The sequence below is a fragment of the Garra rufa genome, chromosome 21 (genome assembly GCF_049309525.1).
Source record: "Garra rufa chromosome 21, GarRuf1.0, whole genome shotgun sequence".
Classification (NCBI taxonomy): Eukaryota; Metazoa; Chordata; class Actinopteri; order Cypriniformes; family Cyprinidae; genus Garra; species Garra rufa.
In genome coordinates, this window is record NC_133381.1 from 551921 (window position 1) to 573895 (window position 21975).

Sequence of the window (21975 nt, forward strand, 5' to 3'; positions counted from 1 at the left end):
TTTGCACAGGAAAAAGTTTTTCTTTTTCTTTTTTTTAGGACGTTAAGATACTTATATTGGCATGCAAACAAAAAATACTGAGTAAGACGTTTATCTTTGTGCAATGCAGGCAGCAGTTAATGTCATGACGTTAATGAAATAATAAAGACCTTCTGCTCTTTAATTAGTGAAAAGTACATTAGGACCTTTAAAGAAAGCCTGACTCACAGAAATACAGTCAGAAAATCCAGAACGTAAAGCATCAATATCACAGTGAGTGATGTAAAAACCTCCATGAAGCACAGCAATAGGAAGCGCAGTGTGTATTTGTCCTGGTTTAGATCAGAAATCTGACTCAGATCTTCTAGAATGTGGAATTTGTTGAGTCTGAGTCACTGAAATTGTAGTTCCTGTTGTGTTTTGGTTCACTGCTGTCTGATTCAGCCTTTCTTCAGCATTAGATCACACACACAAATATCTCAGGAATCACTTTTAGTGCTGAGATGCACCATTTTGTTCCATGCAAACGTAATACGCTCCTAACCTTAGCACTCAAACCTCAACACATAATAGCTTCCATCTCTAGTTCAGTTCTGGTACAGAAAGAAGCGATAAGCGACTTTAATGCGCTCGATGAAACTGGAATGAGCTCAAAAGCAATTAAAAATCATTAATCAACACACTGGAATGTCGGTCGGCCAATCAGAATCAAGAACTCACCACTTAAAATAGCTGCTTTTAAGTAATAGATGACGAATTAACTGGGTGATATGACTTATATGATCTTAAACTGCCATATATGCCATTTTTATAGTTATTTTAATAGCAATTAGGTTTGTCAGGACACCAAAATTGTATAATTTAAAACCAAATCTTGAAGTTTTCGTAATAATTAATATCATCGTAAATGCACAACAGGTTTACCTGTGTACATAAAGCTATCAAAAGCTATCATCTTCAAATATAAACAATCTTATTGTCCAGCTCTAAATTGATCAATCTTGACAGATAACAGATAAACAACAAAAATCATGTTTTGTTTTTTTTGTGTGTGTATTCCAGTTCATCTCAATCAAATTGCAGCAGGGTTATTTTGATATAAAGTAAAAAATTACTAAACAAACAGCTAACTTACAAAACAACAACATGATAACATATTAAAAACCTGATTTTGAAAACAAAAAAAAGTCTTAGTTAATTTTGAACACTTACTAAGACATTTTGTGGTCCAGGGTCACATATTTACTTTATATATTTATTTTCTCTCCCCTTGATTTTTGTATTTTGTCTTGGTTTTGTAAAATGTGTTTCAAAACCAAATGCAAACGCAAAAAAAATAAAATAAAATAAAAAATAAGTATCAGAAGTATATTAGAATGATTTCTGAAGGATCATGTGACAATGAAGACTGAAGTAATGATGCTGAAAATTCAGCTTTGCATCACAGAAATAAATGTTATTTTAAAATATATTAAAATAGAAAACCATTATTTTAAACAGTAATAGTTTTTCACAATTTTAGTTTTTTTTCTGTAAGTAAATGTAGCCTTAATGAGCAAAAGAGACTTCAAAAAATAAAAACATTACAAATCTTGCTGATCCCAAAGTTTTAAACAGCAGTATATATATATATATATATATATATATATATATATATATATATATATATATACCCTGGACCACAAAACCAGTCTTAAGTCGCTGGGGTATATTTGTAGCAATAGCCAAAAATACATTGTATGGGTCAAAATTATTGATTTCTCTTTTATGTCAAAAATCATTAGGATATTAAGTAAAGATAATGTTCCATGAAGATTTTTTGTAAATTTCCTACTGTAAACCTATCAAAATGTAATTTTTGATTAGTAATATGCATTGTTAAGAACTTCATTTGGACAACTTTAAAGGTGATTTTCTCAGTATTTAGATTTTTTTGCACACTCAGATTCCAGATTTCCCAATAGATGCATCTCGGGCAAATATTGTCGTATCCTAACAAACCATACATCAATAGAAAGCTTATTTATTGACCTTTCATATGATGTATATATCTCAGTTTTGTGGTCCAGGGTCACATATATAAAAAAAGGAAAGCTATCTGAATGATGTCATGTAACGAGGGAAGAGAAACAGGATCAGTGACTGAAGGATTTAAGGCCAGAGATGCGTGTCTACAAAACTAAGACAAGCAGAGAAAGTGATTGCACAGGGTTAGAAGCATCTGGAAGAGATGACTGGGGTCTCGCATCAACCACAGAGACAGAGAGAGAGACAGAGAGACAGAGAGAGAGACAGAGAGAGAGAGAGAGACAGAGAGAGAGAGAGAAGCACAGCATTCCGGAAGGAGGGCCGCGATTATCATTCCAGCTCCATGAGCTCAGGCTCCATCTCCCACCTAACCAGCAAATATCACGCAAGCTCAATTAAGTAAATAAACAACTGCTGCATCTTCAATAAACTAAACAAAAGCGGAATCACTTTACACATACAGACTTTCCGAAGCTCTCGCTCCACTCGGAGCCCGAAGGAGCCGCGGCGACCCAGTTTCCAGCCCAAGCGTGTCGGGTCGTGACACGAAAATGGGTCACGGGTCTGAGCCTCCCGAACATCAGCGCTCCAGAGACGTGTATAATGTTACAATAGACTCCTGTTTTAAATCAACGCTCTTCTTATGAACTTTCTGCTCATCTGTGAATCCTCAAATCCTCATGCAAACCTTAGTAAGAAAAGAATAAATCATAGGAGTAATAATCTATTTCAATATTTGCTTTTAAAGGAAATTGTTTACTTTTTAAGGTACTTTTTTATCGTAGCCCTGTTGAATGACTGTTTCATTCGATTAAATGTAATATTTTATTTAAAAAATGTCTATTCAATTAAATAAACTTTTATATTAGTATTTTTTTCATTAAAATCAATTTTGTATCAATTATTTTTATTAAATTACATGTTATTGTATTATTTTTTTTACCTCGTTTTTAATTTCATTTTTAGTTTTAGTAACTGTAAACTTGATTTAATTTAGTTCCCAAAGCAGACTTTGTCCTTTTTAAGATTAAAAAAAAGTTTACATTTTATTTCAGTTTTTCCAAATAATGAAAGCTATTTATACTGATTTCTACACACAAAAATGAGTATTATTAGATATAATTAATTTTCATTAAATTAAATGTGATATTTAATTAAAATATTGATATTAAATTAAATTAACTTTTGTATTACTAATTTGTTTTATTAAAATAAATTTTATATCAATTACTTTTTTTAAATCATCATCATTTTCTATTTTCATTTTTTTATTACATTTTTACTTTTAATAACTGTAAACTTGATTTAATTTAGTTCCTAAAGCAGACTTTGTCATTTTTAAGATGACACACAAACATGAGTATTATTAAATATTATAATTTTTTATTTAATTAAATGTAATATGTTGTTCCAATATTTATTATTAAATTAAATGAAATTTACTTTGTGTTTTTTATGTCATTTTTGATTTTACTTTTGTATTACAATGTTTTTAATTTTCATCAATTATTTTTTTTCATTAAATTACGTTATTTTACTAATTATATATATAATTTTTTAACTTTTTTTTTTTTTTTTTTAGTTTTAGTAACTGTTAACTTCAATTTATATATTTTTGTTTTATTTCAGCCAAATAATAAAAGCGATTTTTATGGATTTCTACACACAAGAATAAGTATAATTAAATATAACAAATTTTCATTCAAATATGTAATATTTTGTTAAAATATTTTTTATATTAAATTAAATGTACTTTTTGTATTTACTTAAAAGGTAAATTTTAGATCAATTGTTTTTTTAATTACTTTTTAAATTATGTATTATATGTATATATATATATATATTTTTTTTTTTTTTTAGTTTCTGTTTTAGTAACTGTAAACTTCAACTTATTTCATTTGTCAAGGCAAATGTAAAAATTTGTCATTTTTAAGATTTTCATTTAATAAATGTAATATTTTGTTAAAATACACATTTTTAATTTAACTGATTCATAATTTTTTTTGTACTACCTATTTTTCCCTTGAATACATCTTTATAAAATTCCATGACATTTTCTTCATTTTATAAAAAAAAAAAAAACTTAATTTTTAATTTCATTTTTAGTTTTAGTAACTTATTTTATTTCATTTAGTTCCCAAGGCAGCATTTGTAATTTAAGATTTCTATTTAATATTTATATTTTATTTCAGCTTTTCTAATTAATGAAATTGATTTAACGGGTTTTAATTGTACTGCACGAGAAGGAGAAGAACCCAAGCATGCATTAAGGCTTAATTGTGATCATTTGCTCTTGATTTAGTTGTTGTGCTTCTAGTAAATAAGTGATAAATAACTCCAGAATCGCCCGAAGCGCTCATGTCTGCCTGAATAAAATCACTCAACAGCATCACATAATGATGACTCTTCCACACCATAATTGTGTCTTCCCAGCATGCCGTGTGTGTGAGTGGAGCGTCTGGCTGCGGTTCATGTAAAACACGACAGGATCAAACCACAGAACGGAAACAACACGCTACAGTAGAACCAATGCAGGTGACATCAGCGGCGGACGAGGACATGAATGATGAATCAGACGCTCAACAATGATTTCACGTCTGCGCTTACAAATGTTATCAGACCACAAAACAAAACCATCTGTTCAACACGTTTATGACAACACTTTTTCTTTCTTACACCTTTTAAAACCAAAATTGCAATGGGTCATTTTTTTAAAACACCAACAGCATTTAAAATAAGACAACCTAAATTATATTTCAGAAGCATTTTCACAGGAGAAAGCACTAGATTTTTTTTTTTTTTAAATCAGTATTATATATATGACCCCAAACTGACTTACTGACCCCAAACTTTTGAACGGTAGTGTATACACTACCGTTCAAAAGTTTGGGGTCAGTAAGACTTGTAATAGTCTTTAAAGAAGTCTCTTCTGCTCATCAAGGCTGCATTTATTTGATTAAAAATACAGAAAAAAAACTGTAATATTGCAAAATGTTTTTACAATATAAAATAATGTTTTTTTTTATTTTAACATACTTTAAAATGGAATTTATTCCTGTGATGAAAAGCTGAATTTTTATCAGCTGTTACTCCAGTCTTCAGTGTCACATGATCCTTCAGAAATCATTCTAATATGCTGATTTATTATTAGAATGATCAATGTTGGATACTATCAACAGTTGTGCTGCCAAATACTTTTTGAAACTGTGATTTTTTTTTTTTCAGGATTCTTTCATGAATAACAAGTTTAAAAAGTACAGTGTTTATTCAAAATATACATTTTTTATAACAATGTAAATGATTTGTTATTAACTTTTAATACACTTTTAATTATTAACTTAATACATCCTTGGTGAATAAAAGTATTAATTTCTTAAAAAAGAAAAGAAAAGAAAGAAATAATAAAAATGTTCTGTCCCCAAACTTTTGTATACACACACACACACACACACATATATATATATATATATATATATATATATATATATATATATATATATATATATAAATATATATAAATATAAGCACACTAGATTATATATTTTAAAAAATTTTCGGTTAGTTGCCAAAGCAAAGTTTTTTGTATTTTCATTTTTCTTTTATCTAATAATCATATTTAGCTTTATTTCAGTAATAAAAATAACAATATAGTATTAATATTTTTGTGTACATTAAAAATATGTACAATATTTTTTTAAATGTTCCCATTCAGCCCTATTTTTATTTCAGTTTTTCCACATTTTTAATCATTTTATTTCCGCTTAATTCCAAGTAAAAATCTGAATTTAAAGTCATCTTTACTTCAGTAAACATTTTTTTAAATTCTTTTAGTTTCAGTTAATGATACATGCTGGCAATTATTATTTATTTATTTAGTTTTAGGAATTGTAGCATATAAAATTAAACTTATTTCAGTTAATTGCCAGGGAAACATTTTTAATATTTAAGTTTTTTAATGTTTTCCTGTAATATTTATTTTATTTCATTTCAGTTAACAAAAATGATTTTCAATGATTCTTTTCAATTTCAAGATACACAGTTTTTTTTTATTAATAATTACTCATTTGTATTAGTTTTGGGGTTTTTTATCCATTTCTATTTAGCCTTAATTTATCTTATTTATTTTAGAGTTTTAGTAATTGTAGCATCTTATTTCACTTAGTTTCAACATCACCTCTGATCTAACAAACAGTGACTGAAATCCTGATCTGTAACCTGAAAAATCTGCAGCTTTTAGCAGAAACACGATCTGAAACAGCAGCACAAAAACACATAAAGCTAAATGTGATGAACTGAACATCTCCGCTGGCGTTTGTTCTGCATCTGGCAGGCGTCACACCGCAGATAAACACACACACACACACACACACACACACACACACACACACACACACACACACTTAAGGAGGAGGACTGTAGATAATGTGAGGATCTGGAGGAGTTGACAAGCAGAACATGAACACATGGCTCTTCTCAACACATTCAGGTACAAGAGCTGAAAACATGAGAGCGTTAAAGGAGAACCTCATTCATCCTCATCTATATCTGTCAACACCAGCGCTCACACTGATAAATGACTGTCAGACGCTTAATTAGAGATCATTATGAGATAGTAACAAACTCAAATTAGCTGCGATGGCAACAACACCAAATAAAAAGAAATTATCAGATGAAAAGAGACTGAATGGAGAAACTCTATTGCTCTATGAGTCTTAAATGTTGCTATAATATTTACATAATTGTCTGTTACAGCACTTATTAAAAAACTTAATTTAATCATTTAAATATAATTTTAATACATTTTTAATTATATAATCATGTAAATCTGTGCTTTAATAAAATTTCTAAAATATAAAGCATTAAATATAAAATGTAAATATAAAAATATAGTAAGGAAGGTCAGGGAATGTAAAAAAAAGTTACGAAAAAAGTTTAAAAATCTTTATAAAAATTTTTTTTATAATATCCATAATTTTATTTTATTTATATTTATATTATATATATTATATATAAATTATATAAAAATTAAATAAAGGAAATCTAATGAAAAAATAAATTACATATTTAAATATAATTTCAAATATATAATATATAATTAATTAATAAAATTAATTACATTTCTAAAATATAAGTATTAAATATAAAATTAAAATGTAAAAAATATAACAAGTGAAATAAGTTAATTTAAAAAAAGTTTAGAAATCTTTATAACATATTTTTTTTATAATATGTTATATATAATACCATGATTTTATTTTTTATTTATATTTATATTATATATAAATTATATAAAGGAAATCTAATGAAAAAATAAATTACACATTTAAATATAATTTCAAATATATAATATATAATTAATTAATAAAATTAATTACATTTCTAAAATATAAGTATTAAATATAAAATTAAAATATAAAAAATATAACAAGTGAAATAAGTTAATTTAAAAAAAGTTTAGAAATCTTTGTCCTCATATTATTTGAGAAGCATGTAAAATAAAAAAATAAATATAAAATACACATACACATACACACAAACATTTTATAAAGTTTAAGAAATATATTAATATTTTGGAGAATCTGCATGTTTAAATAAAATACTGCTACAAAATAAAATAATGAAACATGTAATATTTAAACAAAATGTAAATGTATTAATATAAATATGTGCATTAATAACATTCCTAAAATATGTCTTAAATATAAAATGATAAAATATAACAAGTGAAATAAGTGATTTTGATTTTTAAGTTAAAAGGTGTTTAAAAATTATGAAAAAATAAATAGCACAAAAAGCTTAAAAGTAATAATTGTGCCACAACTTCCATGTATTGTACTGCACAGCAACTTCTTTTTTAGTGATAAAGAATAAAAACGTCCCCAGAACACCTGGCCACACAATATAGACAAACGTCTAAAGCAAATAAAGCCGACATGGAGCTTTTTGATGCTTGCATCCAAAAGAAAAACTTAATAAAAAACTGCAAAGTTAAAAATAGACTAAAAACAGATTTGGATGTAGCAAATGTGAAAGAGTGTGTTACTTTAACTCCATCTGCAATAAAGTGTTCAAACTGTTTCTGAGCGTGACTCCCATCAGGCCATCAGCTACAAAACACAGATGTTCAGAAATACTCCCTATAACATGATCACGTACTGATTTTCTGAGTAAAACCTCATTAATGTGCAGCAGATCTGAGCGCATTCTCTTTATCATAACGTCAGTGGCATTCAGTAAAGAATGTAAAACACACACCCACTATTATCCATTAAAAGCCCTGCTGTATTTACAGTAAACCTGGCACTAGTGTGCATGAGCCCATCTGATCTCATTATTAGATATTGCTTCAAAACTCTTTGAACGGCACATGCTTGACTTAATAATCACAAATCACGTGCGCCAGGAGGTAAACATCTCTGAAGGACACATATTAGCACGAACACCGCGTTAAAAACATGCTGAGATTATTTACAATCTAACCTTGAAAGACAATAACAAATGCAAAACAGTATGCCAGATGGATATTACTGTTCATGATGAAGATGCTGGAATAATGCACTATATAGATACAAGATATTTAAAAAAAATAAATAATATTTTTATTACTCATGGATGCATTAAACTAATCAAAAGTGACAGTCGAGACATTTATAATGTTGCAAAACATTCTATTTTAAATAAATGCTGTTCTTTTGAACTTTCTATTCATCTGTGGATCCTGAAAAATGAAATGTATCAGTTTCCACAAAAATATTAATGTTTTCAACATCAAATCAGCAGCAAAACATTACATTAGAATGATTTCTTAAGGATCATGTGATACTGAGGACTGGAGTAATGATGCTGAAAATCCAGATTTGATCACAGGAATAAATTACATTTTACAATATATTTATATAGACAACAGCTTTTTTAAATCATAATATATTTTAATAATTTTTAATATATTTTTGATCAAATAAATCCAGTCTTGGTGAGCAGAAGAGCAGACGTTCCAAAAATATTTAAAATGTTGATTTTGACTTTAGAACTGTAGCGTATATAGTCTAGTCTGTTCTAATCTAGTCTAGTCTGCTGCCTACTTATCAGACATTCCTCACAAAGAAGATAATCCCAGAATGCAGTGCAATGCATGACAGACAAGTCAATAGAAATGTTAATTATAACAAAATGCAATAGTGTAATTCAAAATGCAGTTCAATGCACATTTTAATTAAAATATATATTAATATATTTGAGAATCATGTAAAAATAAAATATTAAATTAAATCTAATAAAAATTTAAATTACATGCAATTTAAATATAATGTAAAAATAAAATATATAATATAAATATGTGCATTAATACAATTTCTAAAATATAAGCATTAATTGTAAAATGTAAATAAAAAATATAAATTACAATAAGTGAAATACGTGGATAAAAAAGTAAAAAAAAAAAGTTTAGAAATCTTTATGACCTCGTATTATTGAGAAACTACATGTAAAATAAAAAATAAATGAAATAAAATATAAAATGCATTTTATATATTTTTGAGAAATGTATATGAATATATTTGAGAATCTGCATGTAAAAATAAAATATTAAATTAATTACAATGAAAAATTAAATAAAATATCATTTAAATAAAATTGTTATTAAATAATATAAATATGTGTGAAATAAGTGAATTTAAAAAAGTTAAAAGGTGTTAAAAATTATGGAAAAATAAATAAATACTTAAAATAAATAATTAATTATATAATTTTTTGAGAAATATATATTAATATGTGCATAAAATGAATCTGCATAAAAAAATATTAAATTAAGTCTAATGAATTTTTTTTTAAAAAGTATTAAATATAAAATGTAAATATAAAAATATAAAATACAATAATAAATACATTTTATATATATATATATATATATATATAGAGAGAGAGAGAGAGAGAGAGAGAGAGAGAGAGAGAGAGAGAGAGAGAGAGAGAGAGAGAGAGAATATGCATTAATAACATTTCTTAAATAAAAAATTTAAATATAATAATAAGTGAAATAAGTAAATTTTTTAAAGAAGTTCAAAGGTGTTTAAAAATTAAAATCAGTCGCTAATGCCACCTATGAAGACACAACCGGAAAAACATTAAAGTTAAGTGAGTGTTGAGCAGGCGACATTTCATCACAATCACTTATAGGATTGTTTAGTTGAGCGATTAAGAGTGAAAAGGAAAGACGAAGACCAATAATTAGACGAAAGCGGCCGCAAGAGCACTTGGAAGCATTTCCCAGAAACAAGAAAAAACAAGAGCACAAGAACAAATCTGTACGAAACAAAACCGCAGAAACCAGAGTCTGGATGCGACTCAACAATCTCAGGCTCTCCAAAATGAAGCCAAAGTCATCAAGACGCATAGCAGGAGTAACGCTAAAGTCAGTTTGGCGTGGCCGCCGGGCCTCAGACGAGCGAAAACCGTCGTAAAGCCTTGATTATCTGTTTGCATGAAAGCATTTCTCGTCAGAGAGCTGTTGAAATTCACAGTTCCAGCGCTGGATAAACGTTATGATGAAGAGCTGATGTTTGGTTTATGTGCTTCTTTGAAGCCGACGAAGGAAGGGCGGCCTTTGTTTATTGGACGTGTTTGAAAGGACTCTGACGGAAAGCGAGCGTGGAGAAAACCCAGTTCTCGAGCTTCCCCTCCGAATCTGCCGTCCATCCGGGATCCCAGCAGGAACATTTGATGAGCTTTTCATGTTGTTTGGGAGAAGAAAAAAAATAAAAACCACAGTGCTTCCCTTAACTTTGTTCAGGACATTTTCAAATGACTAGACAAAATATTTCATAAATGAATGCACCAAGTGTGTCCTGGAATAACACTGAAGCACTTGACAAACACAAGGACACTCAGAGCTGTTCTACTGTACATCAAGCTGATCTTTTCCAGTAAGTATACTGCTGTCTGCTGGACAGAACCTCTGGGTTTGCTAATGACCTTGACATGACTGGCTTTACGCAAGCAGTTTTATCTGTCTGCCGGGAAACAGAACACTCCTGACGAACAACTAGGGCTGGATTTGCAAACATTTTTGAAAGGAAAGGAAAGGAAAGGAAAGGAGCTGAAGTGAGGCCAAGTATGGTGACCCATACTAGGAATTTGTGCTCTGCATTTAACCCACCCAAGTGCACACACACAGTAGTGAACACACACACCGTGAACACAGTAATTGGGGGTGCCTTGCTCAAGGGGACTCACCTCAGTCGTGGTATTGAGGGTGGAGAGAGTGCTGGTTATTCACCTTCCCCACCGACAATCCCTGCCGGACCTGAGACTCGAACCCGCAACCTTTGGGTTACAAGTCCCGACTCTCTAACCATTAGGCCACGGCTGCCCCCCCTACTGTTGCTTGAGGGTGGATGGATGCATAAATGAACACAGAATGAAGATGAAGGGATGAATGGAAGAATGGATGGATGGATAGATGGATGGAATGGATGGAATGGATGAATAGATAGAGCGATGAAAAGGTGTACTTATAGAATGATGATGGATGGATGGATGGATGGAGGAATGGATGGGTGGATAGACAGATAGACAGATGTACATATAGAATGATGGATGGATGGATGGATGGAGGAATGGATGGGTGGATAGACAGATAGACAGATGTACATATAGAATGATGGATGGATGGATGGATGGAGGAATGGATGGGTGGATAGACAGATAGACAGATGTACATATAGAATGATGGATGGATGGATGGTAGATGGTCACAAAGAATGATGGATGGATAGATGGACACACAGAATGATGGATAGATGGATGGATGGATAGAAGGATGAATGGGTGGATGGGTAAATGGAAGGATGGCTGGATGGATGGATGCATGGATGGATGGATGGATGGATGGATGGATGGATGGATGGATGGATGGATAGACCGTATCAGTCCGTATGGCATAGAGAGATGGACAAAACCAGAATGATAGACGGATGGACAAAAACAGATATGATGAACAGATTGATGAATGGATGGAGCAATAGAAAAATTTATTGATGGACAGATGGATAGAAAAACAGACAGAATGATAGATGGATGGATGTTTAAATAAATAAATATATAAAAGGAATAGTTTTTACTTGGTAACCACATTTAAAAAAAGCCCAAAAGTGCTGAAATATGGACAATTTAGAAAATTCATATTTTCTAAATATTTATAAAACTGTGATAGATTAATACATATTATTTTTTTTATAAACTGAGAATAAACTAAGACAGGGTTTTGACAAGAAATAATATCCAACAGCACACTTGAACATTTTGCTATAAATGAAATGAATTTCATATATGGCAAATGGTGAGAAATACAAGCAGTGATTGGTCACTTTACAAGTTGGTCATACAATCACTTCCTGTCTAAGTGGGTGGATCATAAGCAGATTAAGCTGTAATGTGTTTTTTATTCATTTAGTGTCCTGATAATGTTGAGAACCTCTTAAACTAGCACTTAAACTAGCACTTAAACCGCTTCATCTCTGGCCCTTCAGCGATAGATTTTCACCAAAGTCACTGAATAAACTTTGATTCTCCTAGAAAAACAACAATTCATGCCTAGACTTGACGGAAAAACAGACGACAGCCGAGTCAGGTCTGGATGAGTGAACGGTCATGGGTGTAAAGCAGGAATTACTACATATCAACAGCACTTGTGTAACGCCGTTCCGCCTGTACATACACGTCCCGGAGCGAGAGACCGCTGTCATTACAAAGCTGGAAAGGCTTTAGCAAAGCCCAAAGGGAACAGGAAATCAGTAGCTGACACAATGACATGAGATTAGTAACGAGCGAAGCCCCTACAAAGTGACGTAGACACGACAGAAACCAGCCGTGCCCTGCCCAGCTTTCACAGGAACATGAAAGTCAGAGGCTAACAGCTCAGGTGAACTTCCTCGGTATCTGAGATCGCACTTCACAGAAGTTACGTTGTCAGGTGTGACATCAGCACAGACCAAACAAACGCTGAGCTTTAGGGAGGAGACACGGGTCAGACTCCAGCGGCACCTGCGGAGCTTCACCTGTTTGACGATCTCTGGACTTTAACACTCAAGATCTACAACGAGATTCTGTACTTCAAAAGAAGAGCTTAAAAACGACAGAACTGCAAGGATCTCTTGGGTTACGGTAAGAGAAACTCTTAGTTTTGCCCTGAGCGACACTTCAGATCACTTCCACTATTTCACTTCCACCAGCAATGGATGGCGTTGCTATTAAATAAAGCCATGAAACTGGCAATGCTCTTAAAAGTAAAGGTTCTTTATTGGCATTTATGGTTCCATGAAGGATTTGTAACATCAACAGAACCACTAAAGATTCTTTGTAGTGAAAAACATTTCTTTAAATGATCAGAATTCAGTTTTTTTATGAAATGTTCAAAAAAGGGTTCTTTATGGAACCAAAACTGGTTCGCCTACACTTTCAAAAATTAATGGTTCTAACATCAATGGAACCAACAAAGGTTCTTTATAGTGAAAAAAGTTCTTTAAATTATCAGAATGTAAAAATAAATGGTTCTTTCAAGAAATGTTCACTAAAAGGTTCTTTGTGGAACCAAAAATGGTTGTTCTACACTTTCAAAAATTAATGGTTCTTTATTGGCTTTGATGATTGCATTGAGACACTTCACCATCCATGGAAACACTAAAGAAATTAAAACTAAAGATTACTAAAATGCTAGAAGAAAAAAGAAATGGTTATTTTAAGAACTGTTTATTAAAAGGTTCTTTGGAGAACCAAAAGTGGTTCTTCTAGACACTTAAAAATAAAGGTTCTTCATTGGCGTCTTGGTTCCATGAACAACCTTTAACATCTTTCAATTTTGCAAAAGATTCTTTAAAGTGGAAAAAGGTTCTTTAGAGCATTAAAATGTTCTTTGCACCAAGAAAATAATGGTTCTTTGAAGAACTGATATAGACAAAAAAGACTCTTCATGTGCGCTCCTCGGTCATTTCTGACCGGAACATTTTACATTTAAATTTTTTAAAAATCACAGCTTCATCGGAATGATATGAAACTTGGTGACTTTTATGGCACTGGGAATGTGAACACAGAAAAAAAATTACGACATCATTCGAAAAGGCTAAGTGGGCGTAAAAAAAATAGTCACACTCATGCTCTTCGGTCAGAAATGACCGACCATAGGAAATGAATGGGAAAAAGACAAAAACACAGTAATTCAGAGATTAACTGTGTGCACAATCGACAAATCAGACACAAAACTAAAAAAAAGTACACAGCAGTGAAGGGATGATACTATAAAACATCAGGAGTGTGATTTAGACACATCCAGTCACACACAGACGCGCGCACACACACACTTATACACACACACATCAATAAAACTACTGTGTCTGTAATAGAGCAAACGTTTGAGAATATGTGAAATCCATTCAATAATTCAGTCATAATGCAGAAAAAGCTCACAGCAGTGAAGTGGTGACACTCTAAAACATCAAGACTGAAAAATAAACACACACACACACGCACAAACACGCACACACACACATACAAACACACATCTATAAACTGCTGTCTGTAACAAAGCAAAGTTTTAGGAGTACAGTATGTCAAATTAATTCAATAATTCAGTAACAATGCAGAAAAAAGCTCAGAGCAGTGGGCAAAACTGACACACACTGGAAATTAATTTGAAATCTGCAGTAAACAGTGATGAGAAGCAAGCACTGCCTCTTGGGTTTGTCAGTGCAGTGCCGTTTAGGATTGACTATAATCATAATGCAAAAATTAATTTGAAATCATTATTTATAAGAAGAAAATATCTAAAACTTCACAAAAAGTACTCTTTGAGAATGTCTGAATATATTTTAAAGTCCATTACTTATTATATAAGTAAGCAATTATGTCTAAAACAAATTGGGAATTCACTAGCATCTCTATTGATGTCTATACAGGCCTCTAGTGGTTACACTGTGAAATTGCTTATTTTTCTTCCTGTGCTCCCACCAGGTGGTGCTAATCTGTCTTCAAAAAATTGATTTGGAAGGCCTATACTCTATTTTAATCTGAAATACTGCATTCATTGAAAAATAATTTTTAAAAATTAGGATTTTTAATTTTTTTTCTATTTTCAGTGGAAAAAATAGATCATAATTATTGCATAAATAATCATTAGTACCATAAAATTCTCTAAAATTACAAAAGAAAAAAGAAAAAATATTATGGAACAAAAATATATTAGATTGGTTTTACTGAAGAAAAAAAAAAGTTACATTTCAGGTGTCCGGTCACTTTTGACCGTGAGGAGCATGAGTGTGACTCCCAAATGAGGAGCGCACAAGGGTTAAAATGTTCTTTGGAGTACAAAAATGGTTCATTTAAGAACTGACGATTGAAAGGTTCATTGGGGAACCAACAATGGTTCTTCTACACTTCTAATAAAGGTTCTTTATTGGCACTGATGATTCTATGAAGAACCTTTAACATCGATGCAACATTTACATTGGACAAATGGTTCTTTATAGTGTAAAAAGGTCTTTTAAACCAAAAAATAGTTTCTTCAAACCAGGGAAATAATGGTTCCTTGAAGAGCTAATCACTGAAAGGTTGTTCGGGGAACCAAAAATGGTTCTTCTACATGGTTCTTCATTGGTGTCTTGGTTCCATTAAGAACCTTTAATATCTTCACAATCTTTCCATTGTGCAAAAAGGTTATTTATAGTGGAAAAGGTTTTAAGATTATCAAAATGTTCTTCAAACCAAGAAGTAATGGCTCTTTGAAGAACTAATCACTAAAAGGTTCTCTGGAGAAGCAAAAATGGTTCTTCTATGGCATAGCTGTGAAAACAAAAGCTTCTTCAAATGTAAAATGTTCTATGCAATAAGAAAAAAATGGCTCTTTTAAGAACTGACCACCGAAAGGTTCTTCTGGGATCCAAAAATGGTTCTTCTACACGGTTCTTCATTGACGTCTTGGTTCAATTAAGAACCCTTAATATCTACACAATCTTTCCATTGTGCAAAAAAGGTTCTTTATAGTAGAAATCATTTTTTGTAGATTATTAAAATGTTCTTTATACCAAGAAACTAATGGTTTCTTGAAGAACTAATCACTGAAAGGTTCCTTGGGGAACCAAAATGGTTCTTCTAAACATTTTAAATTAAACTTTATTGGGATTTAAGCTCAGATTAGTAAAATGTTCCTTGCACAAAGAAAAAAATGGTTCTTTTAAGAATTGACCATTAAAAAAAAAATTGGGAAACCAAAAATGGTTCTACATTGGTGTCTTGGTTCCATTAAGAACCTTTATAATCTTTCAAAAATGTTCTTTATAGTGGAAAAAAGGTTCTTTAGATTAGTAAAATGTACTTCAAACCAATGTTCTTTGAAGAACTAATCACTAAAAGGTTCCCTGGAGATCCAAAAATTGGTTCTTCTATCGCATAACATTGACAAAAGGTTCTTCAGATAAGTAAAATGTTCTTTGCAATTAAAAAAAAAGGTTCTTCTACATGGTTCTTCATTGTCGTCTTGGTTCCATTAAGAACCTTTAATATCTTCACAATCTTTCCATTGTGCAAAAAAGGTTCTTTATATTGGAAAAAAGGTTCTTTAGATTAGTAAAATGTACTTCAAACCAATGTTCTTTGAAGAACTAATCACTAAAAGGTTCTCTGGAGATCCAAAAATGGTTCTTCTATCGCATAACATTGACAAAAGGTTCTTCAGATAAGTAAAATGTTCTTTGCAATTAAAAAAAATGGTTCTTTTAAGAACTGACTGTTCCTTGGAGAACCAAAACTGGTTCTTCTACATGGTTCTTCACTGGCGTCTTGTTTCCATTAAGAACCTTTAATATCTACAGAATCTTTCCATTGTGCAAAAAAGGTTCTTTATATTGGAAAAAAGGTTTTTTAGATTATTAAAATATTCTTCAAAGCAAGAAAATAATGTTTTTTTGAAGAACTAATCACTAAAAGGTTCTCTGGGGAACCAAAAAACAGTTCTATGGCATACCTGTGAACAATCTTCGGATTAGTACATTTTTCTTCACAATAAGAAAAGACGGTTATTTTAGGAACTAACCACAGAAAGGATCTTTGGGTAACAAAAAATGTTTTTTTCCCCATGCCATTCACTGCAAAAACCATTCATTTTTAAAAAGGAAGCCCGTTTTATGGTTTCATATAAAAGCAATGCCATATAAAAATGGTGAAAAGGAAATAGTGGAAGTGTACACTATTCTCAAAACGATTTGTATCAATATGACTGCAATATCAACGAAGCATGAAGAACAATTAGAGTTATTGTGTCAGGATATCCAATGCTATTTCGAGAATCGCTCTAACAAGTCCTGTCATGTTAGCAGAAACGCCTCTAACGACTGTTGGCTTCGGACATCAGATGTTCAGATGTGGGCGTGAAACACCTGCTCACCTTTCCAGGTAAGACACAAACAAACAAATTACATTTCTGCAGGTTTACACTGATGTAGCAACAGTTGTTTTGGTGATTTATCAGTTATAACCCTCGAAATCATGCATTTCCTTCTAACACTCCACTTCTGTCCTCCTCCCTCTCGTTGCATGTTTGTGGAGGAATGCCGTTATGCGCTCGCCGTCTCCCGCTGCTACTAAAGTGCCGATAAAACCTTTATTGGCCAACAAAACATGTTTTCTGTAGTGCCATACAAATTTAAGGAGTGAGTGTTGCGAGTCACGAAAACTGATCTAATGAACTGTAAACCGCGAAACAGGGCCGTGACCGTCCGCAACGCTGCCAACTGGAGTAAAGAGCTTCCTTCGTGCATTATCACAACAAATGGGACTAATTATTCTGACCGGACCAAACTAACTCAGCCATATTCATACTTTAATGAGAGCACTTTATGAGAACATGCTCTGAGAATGCAGGTCACTGGTTACGCATGAATCCAGAATGTAATTGTGCAATTAAAATATGTGTAAATGTGATTTCATTTACGTTCTCACGGAAGAATCAAAAGTCATCTGCAACGGGTGACAAGACGAAGCATGCCAGCGGTAAAGATGTTGCAATATCAGCTGTTAATTTGTAACAAGCTGGAAGAAAACCTAATCAATCTTAATCTTATCTTAATCAAATACTGGTTAAATGAACTGTGTGCTGGATCAGACAAAATCTCTTTTGTTCACCAAGGCTGCATTTTTCTTATCATAAATACTGTGAGAATTATGAAATATTATTATAACTTAAAATATAGTTTGCTGTGTGAATATATTATAAAATCGAATTTATTTTTGCTGAATTTTCAGCATCATTTCTCCAGTCTTCAAATGTCACATGATGCTTCAGAAATCATTCTAATATTTGATTTGCTGCTCAAGAAACATTTCTGATTATTATCAATGTTGAAAAAAGTTGTGCTGCCCAATATTTTTGTGGAAACTGTGACATTTTTTATTTTTCAGGATTCACAGATGAATAGAAAAATCAAAAGAACAGCATTTATTAAAAACCATTTGTAATATTATAAATGTTTATACTGTCATTTTTGATGAATTTAATGCATCTTTGATGAATAAATATATTCATTTCTTAAAAAAAATGTATTCAAACTACAAATTTATGATTTAATTTATCAATAATGCTTATAGCATTAAATTTAAAACATCTCAAAAACTTAAAAAAATCTTAATTTTTTTTAAATAAAAAAAAGTACTGTTTATAAAAATAATTTTATTTAATATGTAGTTATATTTTTTTAAATATATATTTTTAAGCTATTTTATTTTTTCCTTAAGTGGCAAAAAAATATATGAAAAAATTAAAAACAATCTTTTAAAAAAACATTTAAATAAATTTTTTTTAAAAAAATAAAAAATTATTATTTATACAAATAAAATAAATTAAATGAAAACCGTTTAATATATAGTTATTAAAAAATGACAAAAACACAATAAAACAAACTGTTTTTCATGTTTATATGTTACACACACACATATATATATATATATATATATACACACATATATATATATATATATATATATATATGTTTTCCATTTTCATTTTAGTATTTTAAAACCATCTTCTTGAAAATGTAAAAAAAATATATAAATTATTATTAGTGTGTATGTGTGCCAAATAATTTTTTCCTTAAAAAAAAAAATTTACTAGCCTTTTAAACGGTATATATATTTCTATAAAACTATTTATAGAAAAATAAATTAAATGAATTCAAACTAATATGTTTTTTTTTAAATGACAAAACCACAACAAAATTCCCAAAACTAACTAAAATTCAAACAAAAAAGGAAAATATAAATTTTTTAAAAACACATTTTAAAATATTAACATTTTTTATTTTTTATGCTATTTTATGTTTCCTAAAAGTAAGCGATAGTATAGATATTCTTAAATATTTTAGTTTATATATTTATATGTTCTCATTTTAGTCATTTTAGTTTTTGAACAGTATTTATTTCTGTCGGGTAACTATACAATTATTGTCAAGTTTGCTGACTTTTTCCTCTAATCTGTTCTAGAACCCATCTTTCCAGCTCAGGTTGAGCCTCATCTGATGCTGTCACACTGCTAAAGTCTTAAGATGCCCTTGAGGACGTCGCTACTCCGCAAACCCGCGTCTGGACGCTGGCAGAAGAGGTTATCCAAACGAAATGAGGTTTTGTCGGTCAACATGATCAGCCTTCCTCTGGGTGATTTCCGTCACCTGTCTCACATCGGCACGAGCGGACACTCGGATAGTTTCGGCGACCTGGCGTTCCTAAAGGAGGGCCACAGTCTCCTGCTCCAGAGCTCAAAGAGCGAGCAGAACCTGTTCCTCCCGCCGCCGCCGAAACCGCCCCGCGCCAACGTGGACGAAGCGGGCCGCTGCAGTCCGATCTGGGAACACGCGCCGGCCAATCAGCGGCAGAAATGCAGCTCGCTTCCCCTTTTGGATATGGAGGACATAGATGAGGATACAGTTTCGCAAGCAGAGCCTGGTGGGATCAGCTGGAGTCCTGAACGCGGAAGTCTGAGCTCCGGACGGGATTCGACTCAAACTACTATAGAGGAAACGCTGCCGGACCAAACGGACACAGCATTTACATTCAGTCTGGATCTGGGACCCTCCATACTGGACTCTGTGCTGCAGGTCATGGATAAAATCCATCAATAGACAAGAGTTGCAAACTGGAAATAGGGCTGGGTGATATGGCCAAAAAAATATTCTGTTTTTATTTTGGCAGATTTGCGTCATATCTCAGTTTTTTCTACGTTTTCCTATTCAGATTTTTTTTTTTAATTATGTTTTTTATATTCTGCCCGATAGTGTCTACCAAAACAATCTTTATATTAAAGGCAATGAAAAAGAATAGAGTTGTGCATGAATATTCACATAGTCAATCTGCAAAAAGTACTTGAAAAATTAAAACACTATTTGAAACACTAATAAAACACAACAAACACAATAAAACTACTAAAGCAAGATAAAATAGGATAAACCGGAAATAGGGCTGGGCAATATGGCCAAAAAAATAAATTAATAAAAATAATTTGTATTTTTTTGGGCAGATTTGCAATATATATTAGTTTTGTCAACGTTTTCCTATTTAGATTTGCGAAAAGTATTTAATTTTTTTTTTTACATTCTGCCCGATTGTCTATTAAAACAATCTTTTTATTAAAGGCAATGAAAACAAATTGAGTTTTGAATGAATAGTCAAATTATTCAAAGAATTAAAACACTATTCGAATTTCATTAAAAATTCCCACAAAAAAATCAACATATGTAAAATCACAAAAAAGGGTTAAAACACTGTGATATTTAAAAAGAATAATAAAATAATAAGATTAAATAATAATAATGAATAATCAAATCAAAAAAATATAGAAATAAATAAAATAAAATGAAAACTGTTATTAACAAAAATTACTAAAACAAACTACAATTAAAATGAAAATGGAAAATATACATTTTATTAAAAACACGTTAAAATATTAACTAAATGTTATTTTTTTAATGCTATTTTATTATTCTCGATATTTTATGTTTTTTCATTTCCATTTGAATTCTAGTTCACATTTTAGTCATTTTGCTCTGTTTTACCCCATTTTGGACAAACTGGAAATAGAGTTGGGTGATATGGCCAAAGAAGTCAGTATTTTTGGGCAGAACTGCGAAACATATCTGAGTTTTTTCTACATTTTCCTATTCAGATGTTTTTTTTTATTATTTATTTTAACAAATGTTTTTTACATCCTGCCCAATATTGTCTAATGAAACAATTTTTTGTTTGTTTACACACATTGCTTAATGTTTCAAATGAAAACAAAAACAGGATGTAACATGATTAAAGTCTGACAAGCTTGCTCAGAAATTGACTATTTTTTTTTTTTATAATTTCCTTCTCATTAAACTTATTAAAATATTCCTTTTTTATTAGCTCAAATATTCAAATGCCATATTCATTTCCCATTCCTATGCTATACTATGCTATTTATTATGTGTAAAAAAATCATATTACATTTTAACATTGTAAAATGTAAAAATAATAATGAAATGATACTAAAAATAAACAATAATAATTAAATATACAAATAAATTAAATTAAAACTGTTTAATATGTAGTTTTAATTTTAAAAATGACAAACATAATAAAATTACTAAAAGTAACTAAAATTAAACGAAAATGGAAAAAAACATTATTTAAAATATTTTTTTAACAATATTAATCAAATTTTTATTTTTCCTAAATGTAAGTGATAATATAGATATTTTTTTATACATTTTTATTTTCATGTTTTCCTTTTACATTTGAATTTTAGTTCACATTTTGTTGCTGTTTTTCCCCCCATTTTTGTGTGGCAATCAACTCAATAACTGATTACTGACTGTCTTTAAGAATAATAATAAAAATCAATATTATTAATAAATAATAAAACAAATTATGATGCTCTTTAAATCAGATTAATTCCCAGACTAACTGCATTAT

General features: G+C 30.6%; 2 protein-coding genes across 3 annotated transcripts in view; one reads left to right on the forward strand and one right to left on the reverse strand.

Annotated features, from left to right (window-relative positions):
• LOC141295705 (dnaJ homolog subfamily C member 17-like) overlaps positions 1–21975 on the reverse strand; it is an 80742-nt gene that overhangs the window by 4757 nt on the left and 54010 nt on the right. The window lies entirely within an intron of this gene.
• LOC141295707 (cdc42 effector protein 3-like) lies at positions 13004–20846 on the forward strand. Of its 2 annotated transcripts, none has more exons than XM_073826969.1 (3): positions 13004–13164; positions 17364–17442; positions 19525–20846. In XM_073826969.1, the coding sequence occupies exon 3, from the start codon at positions 19587–19589 to the stop codon at positions 20157–20159; it is 573 nt and encodes a 190-aa protein (XP_073683070.1). In that variant the 5' UTR covers positions 13004–13164; positions 17364–17442; positions 19525–19586; the 3' UTR covers positions 20160–20846. The 2 variants fall into 2 exon arrangements, with proteins under 2 accessions (XP_073683070.1, XP_073683069.1); XM_073826968.1 differs by having other exon boundaries at positions 17367–17442.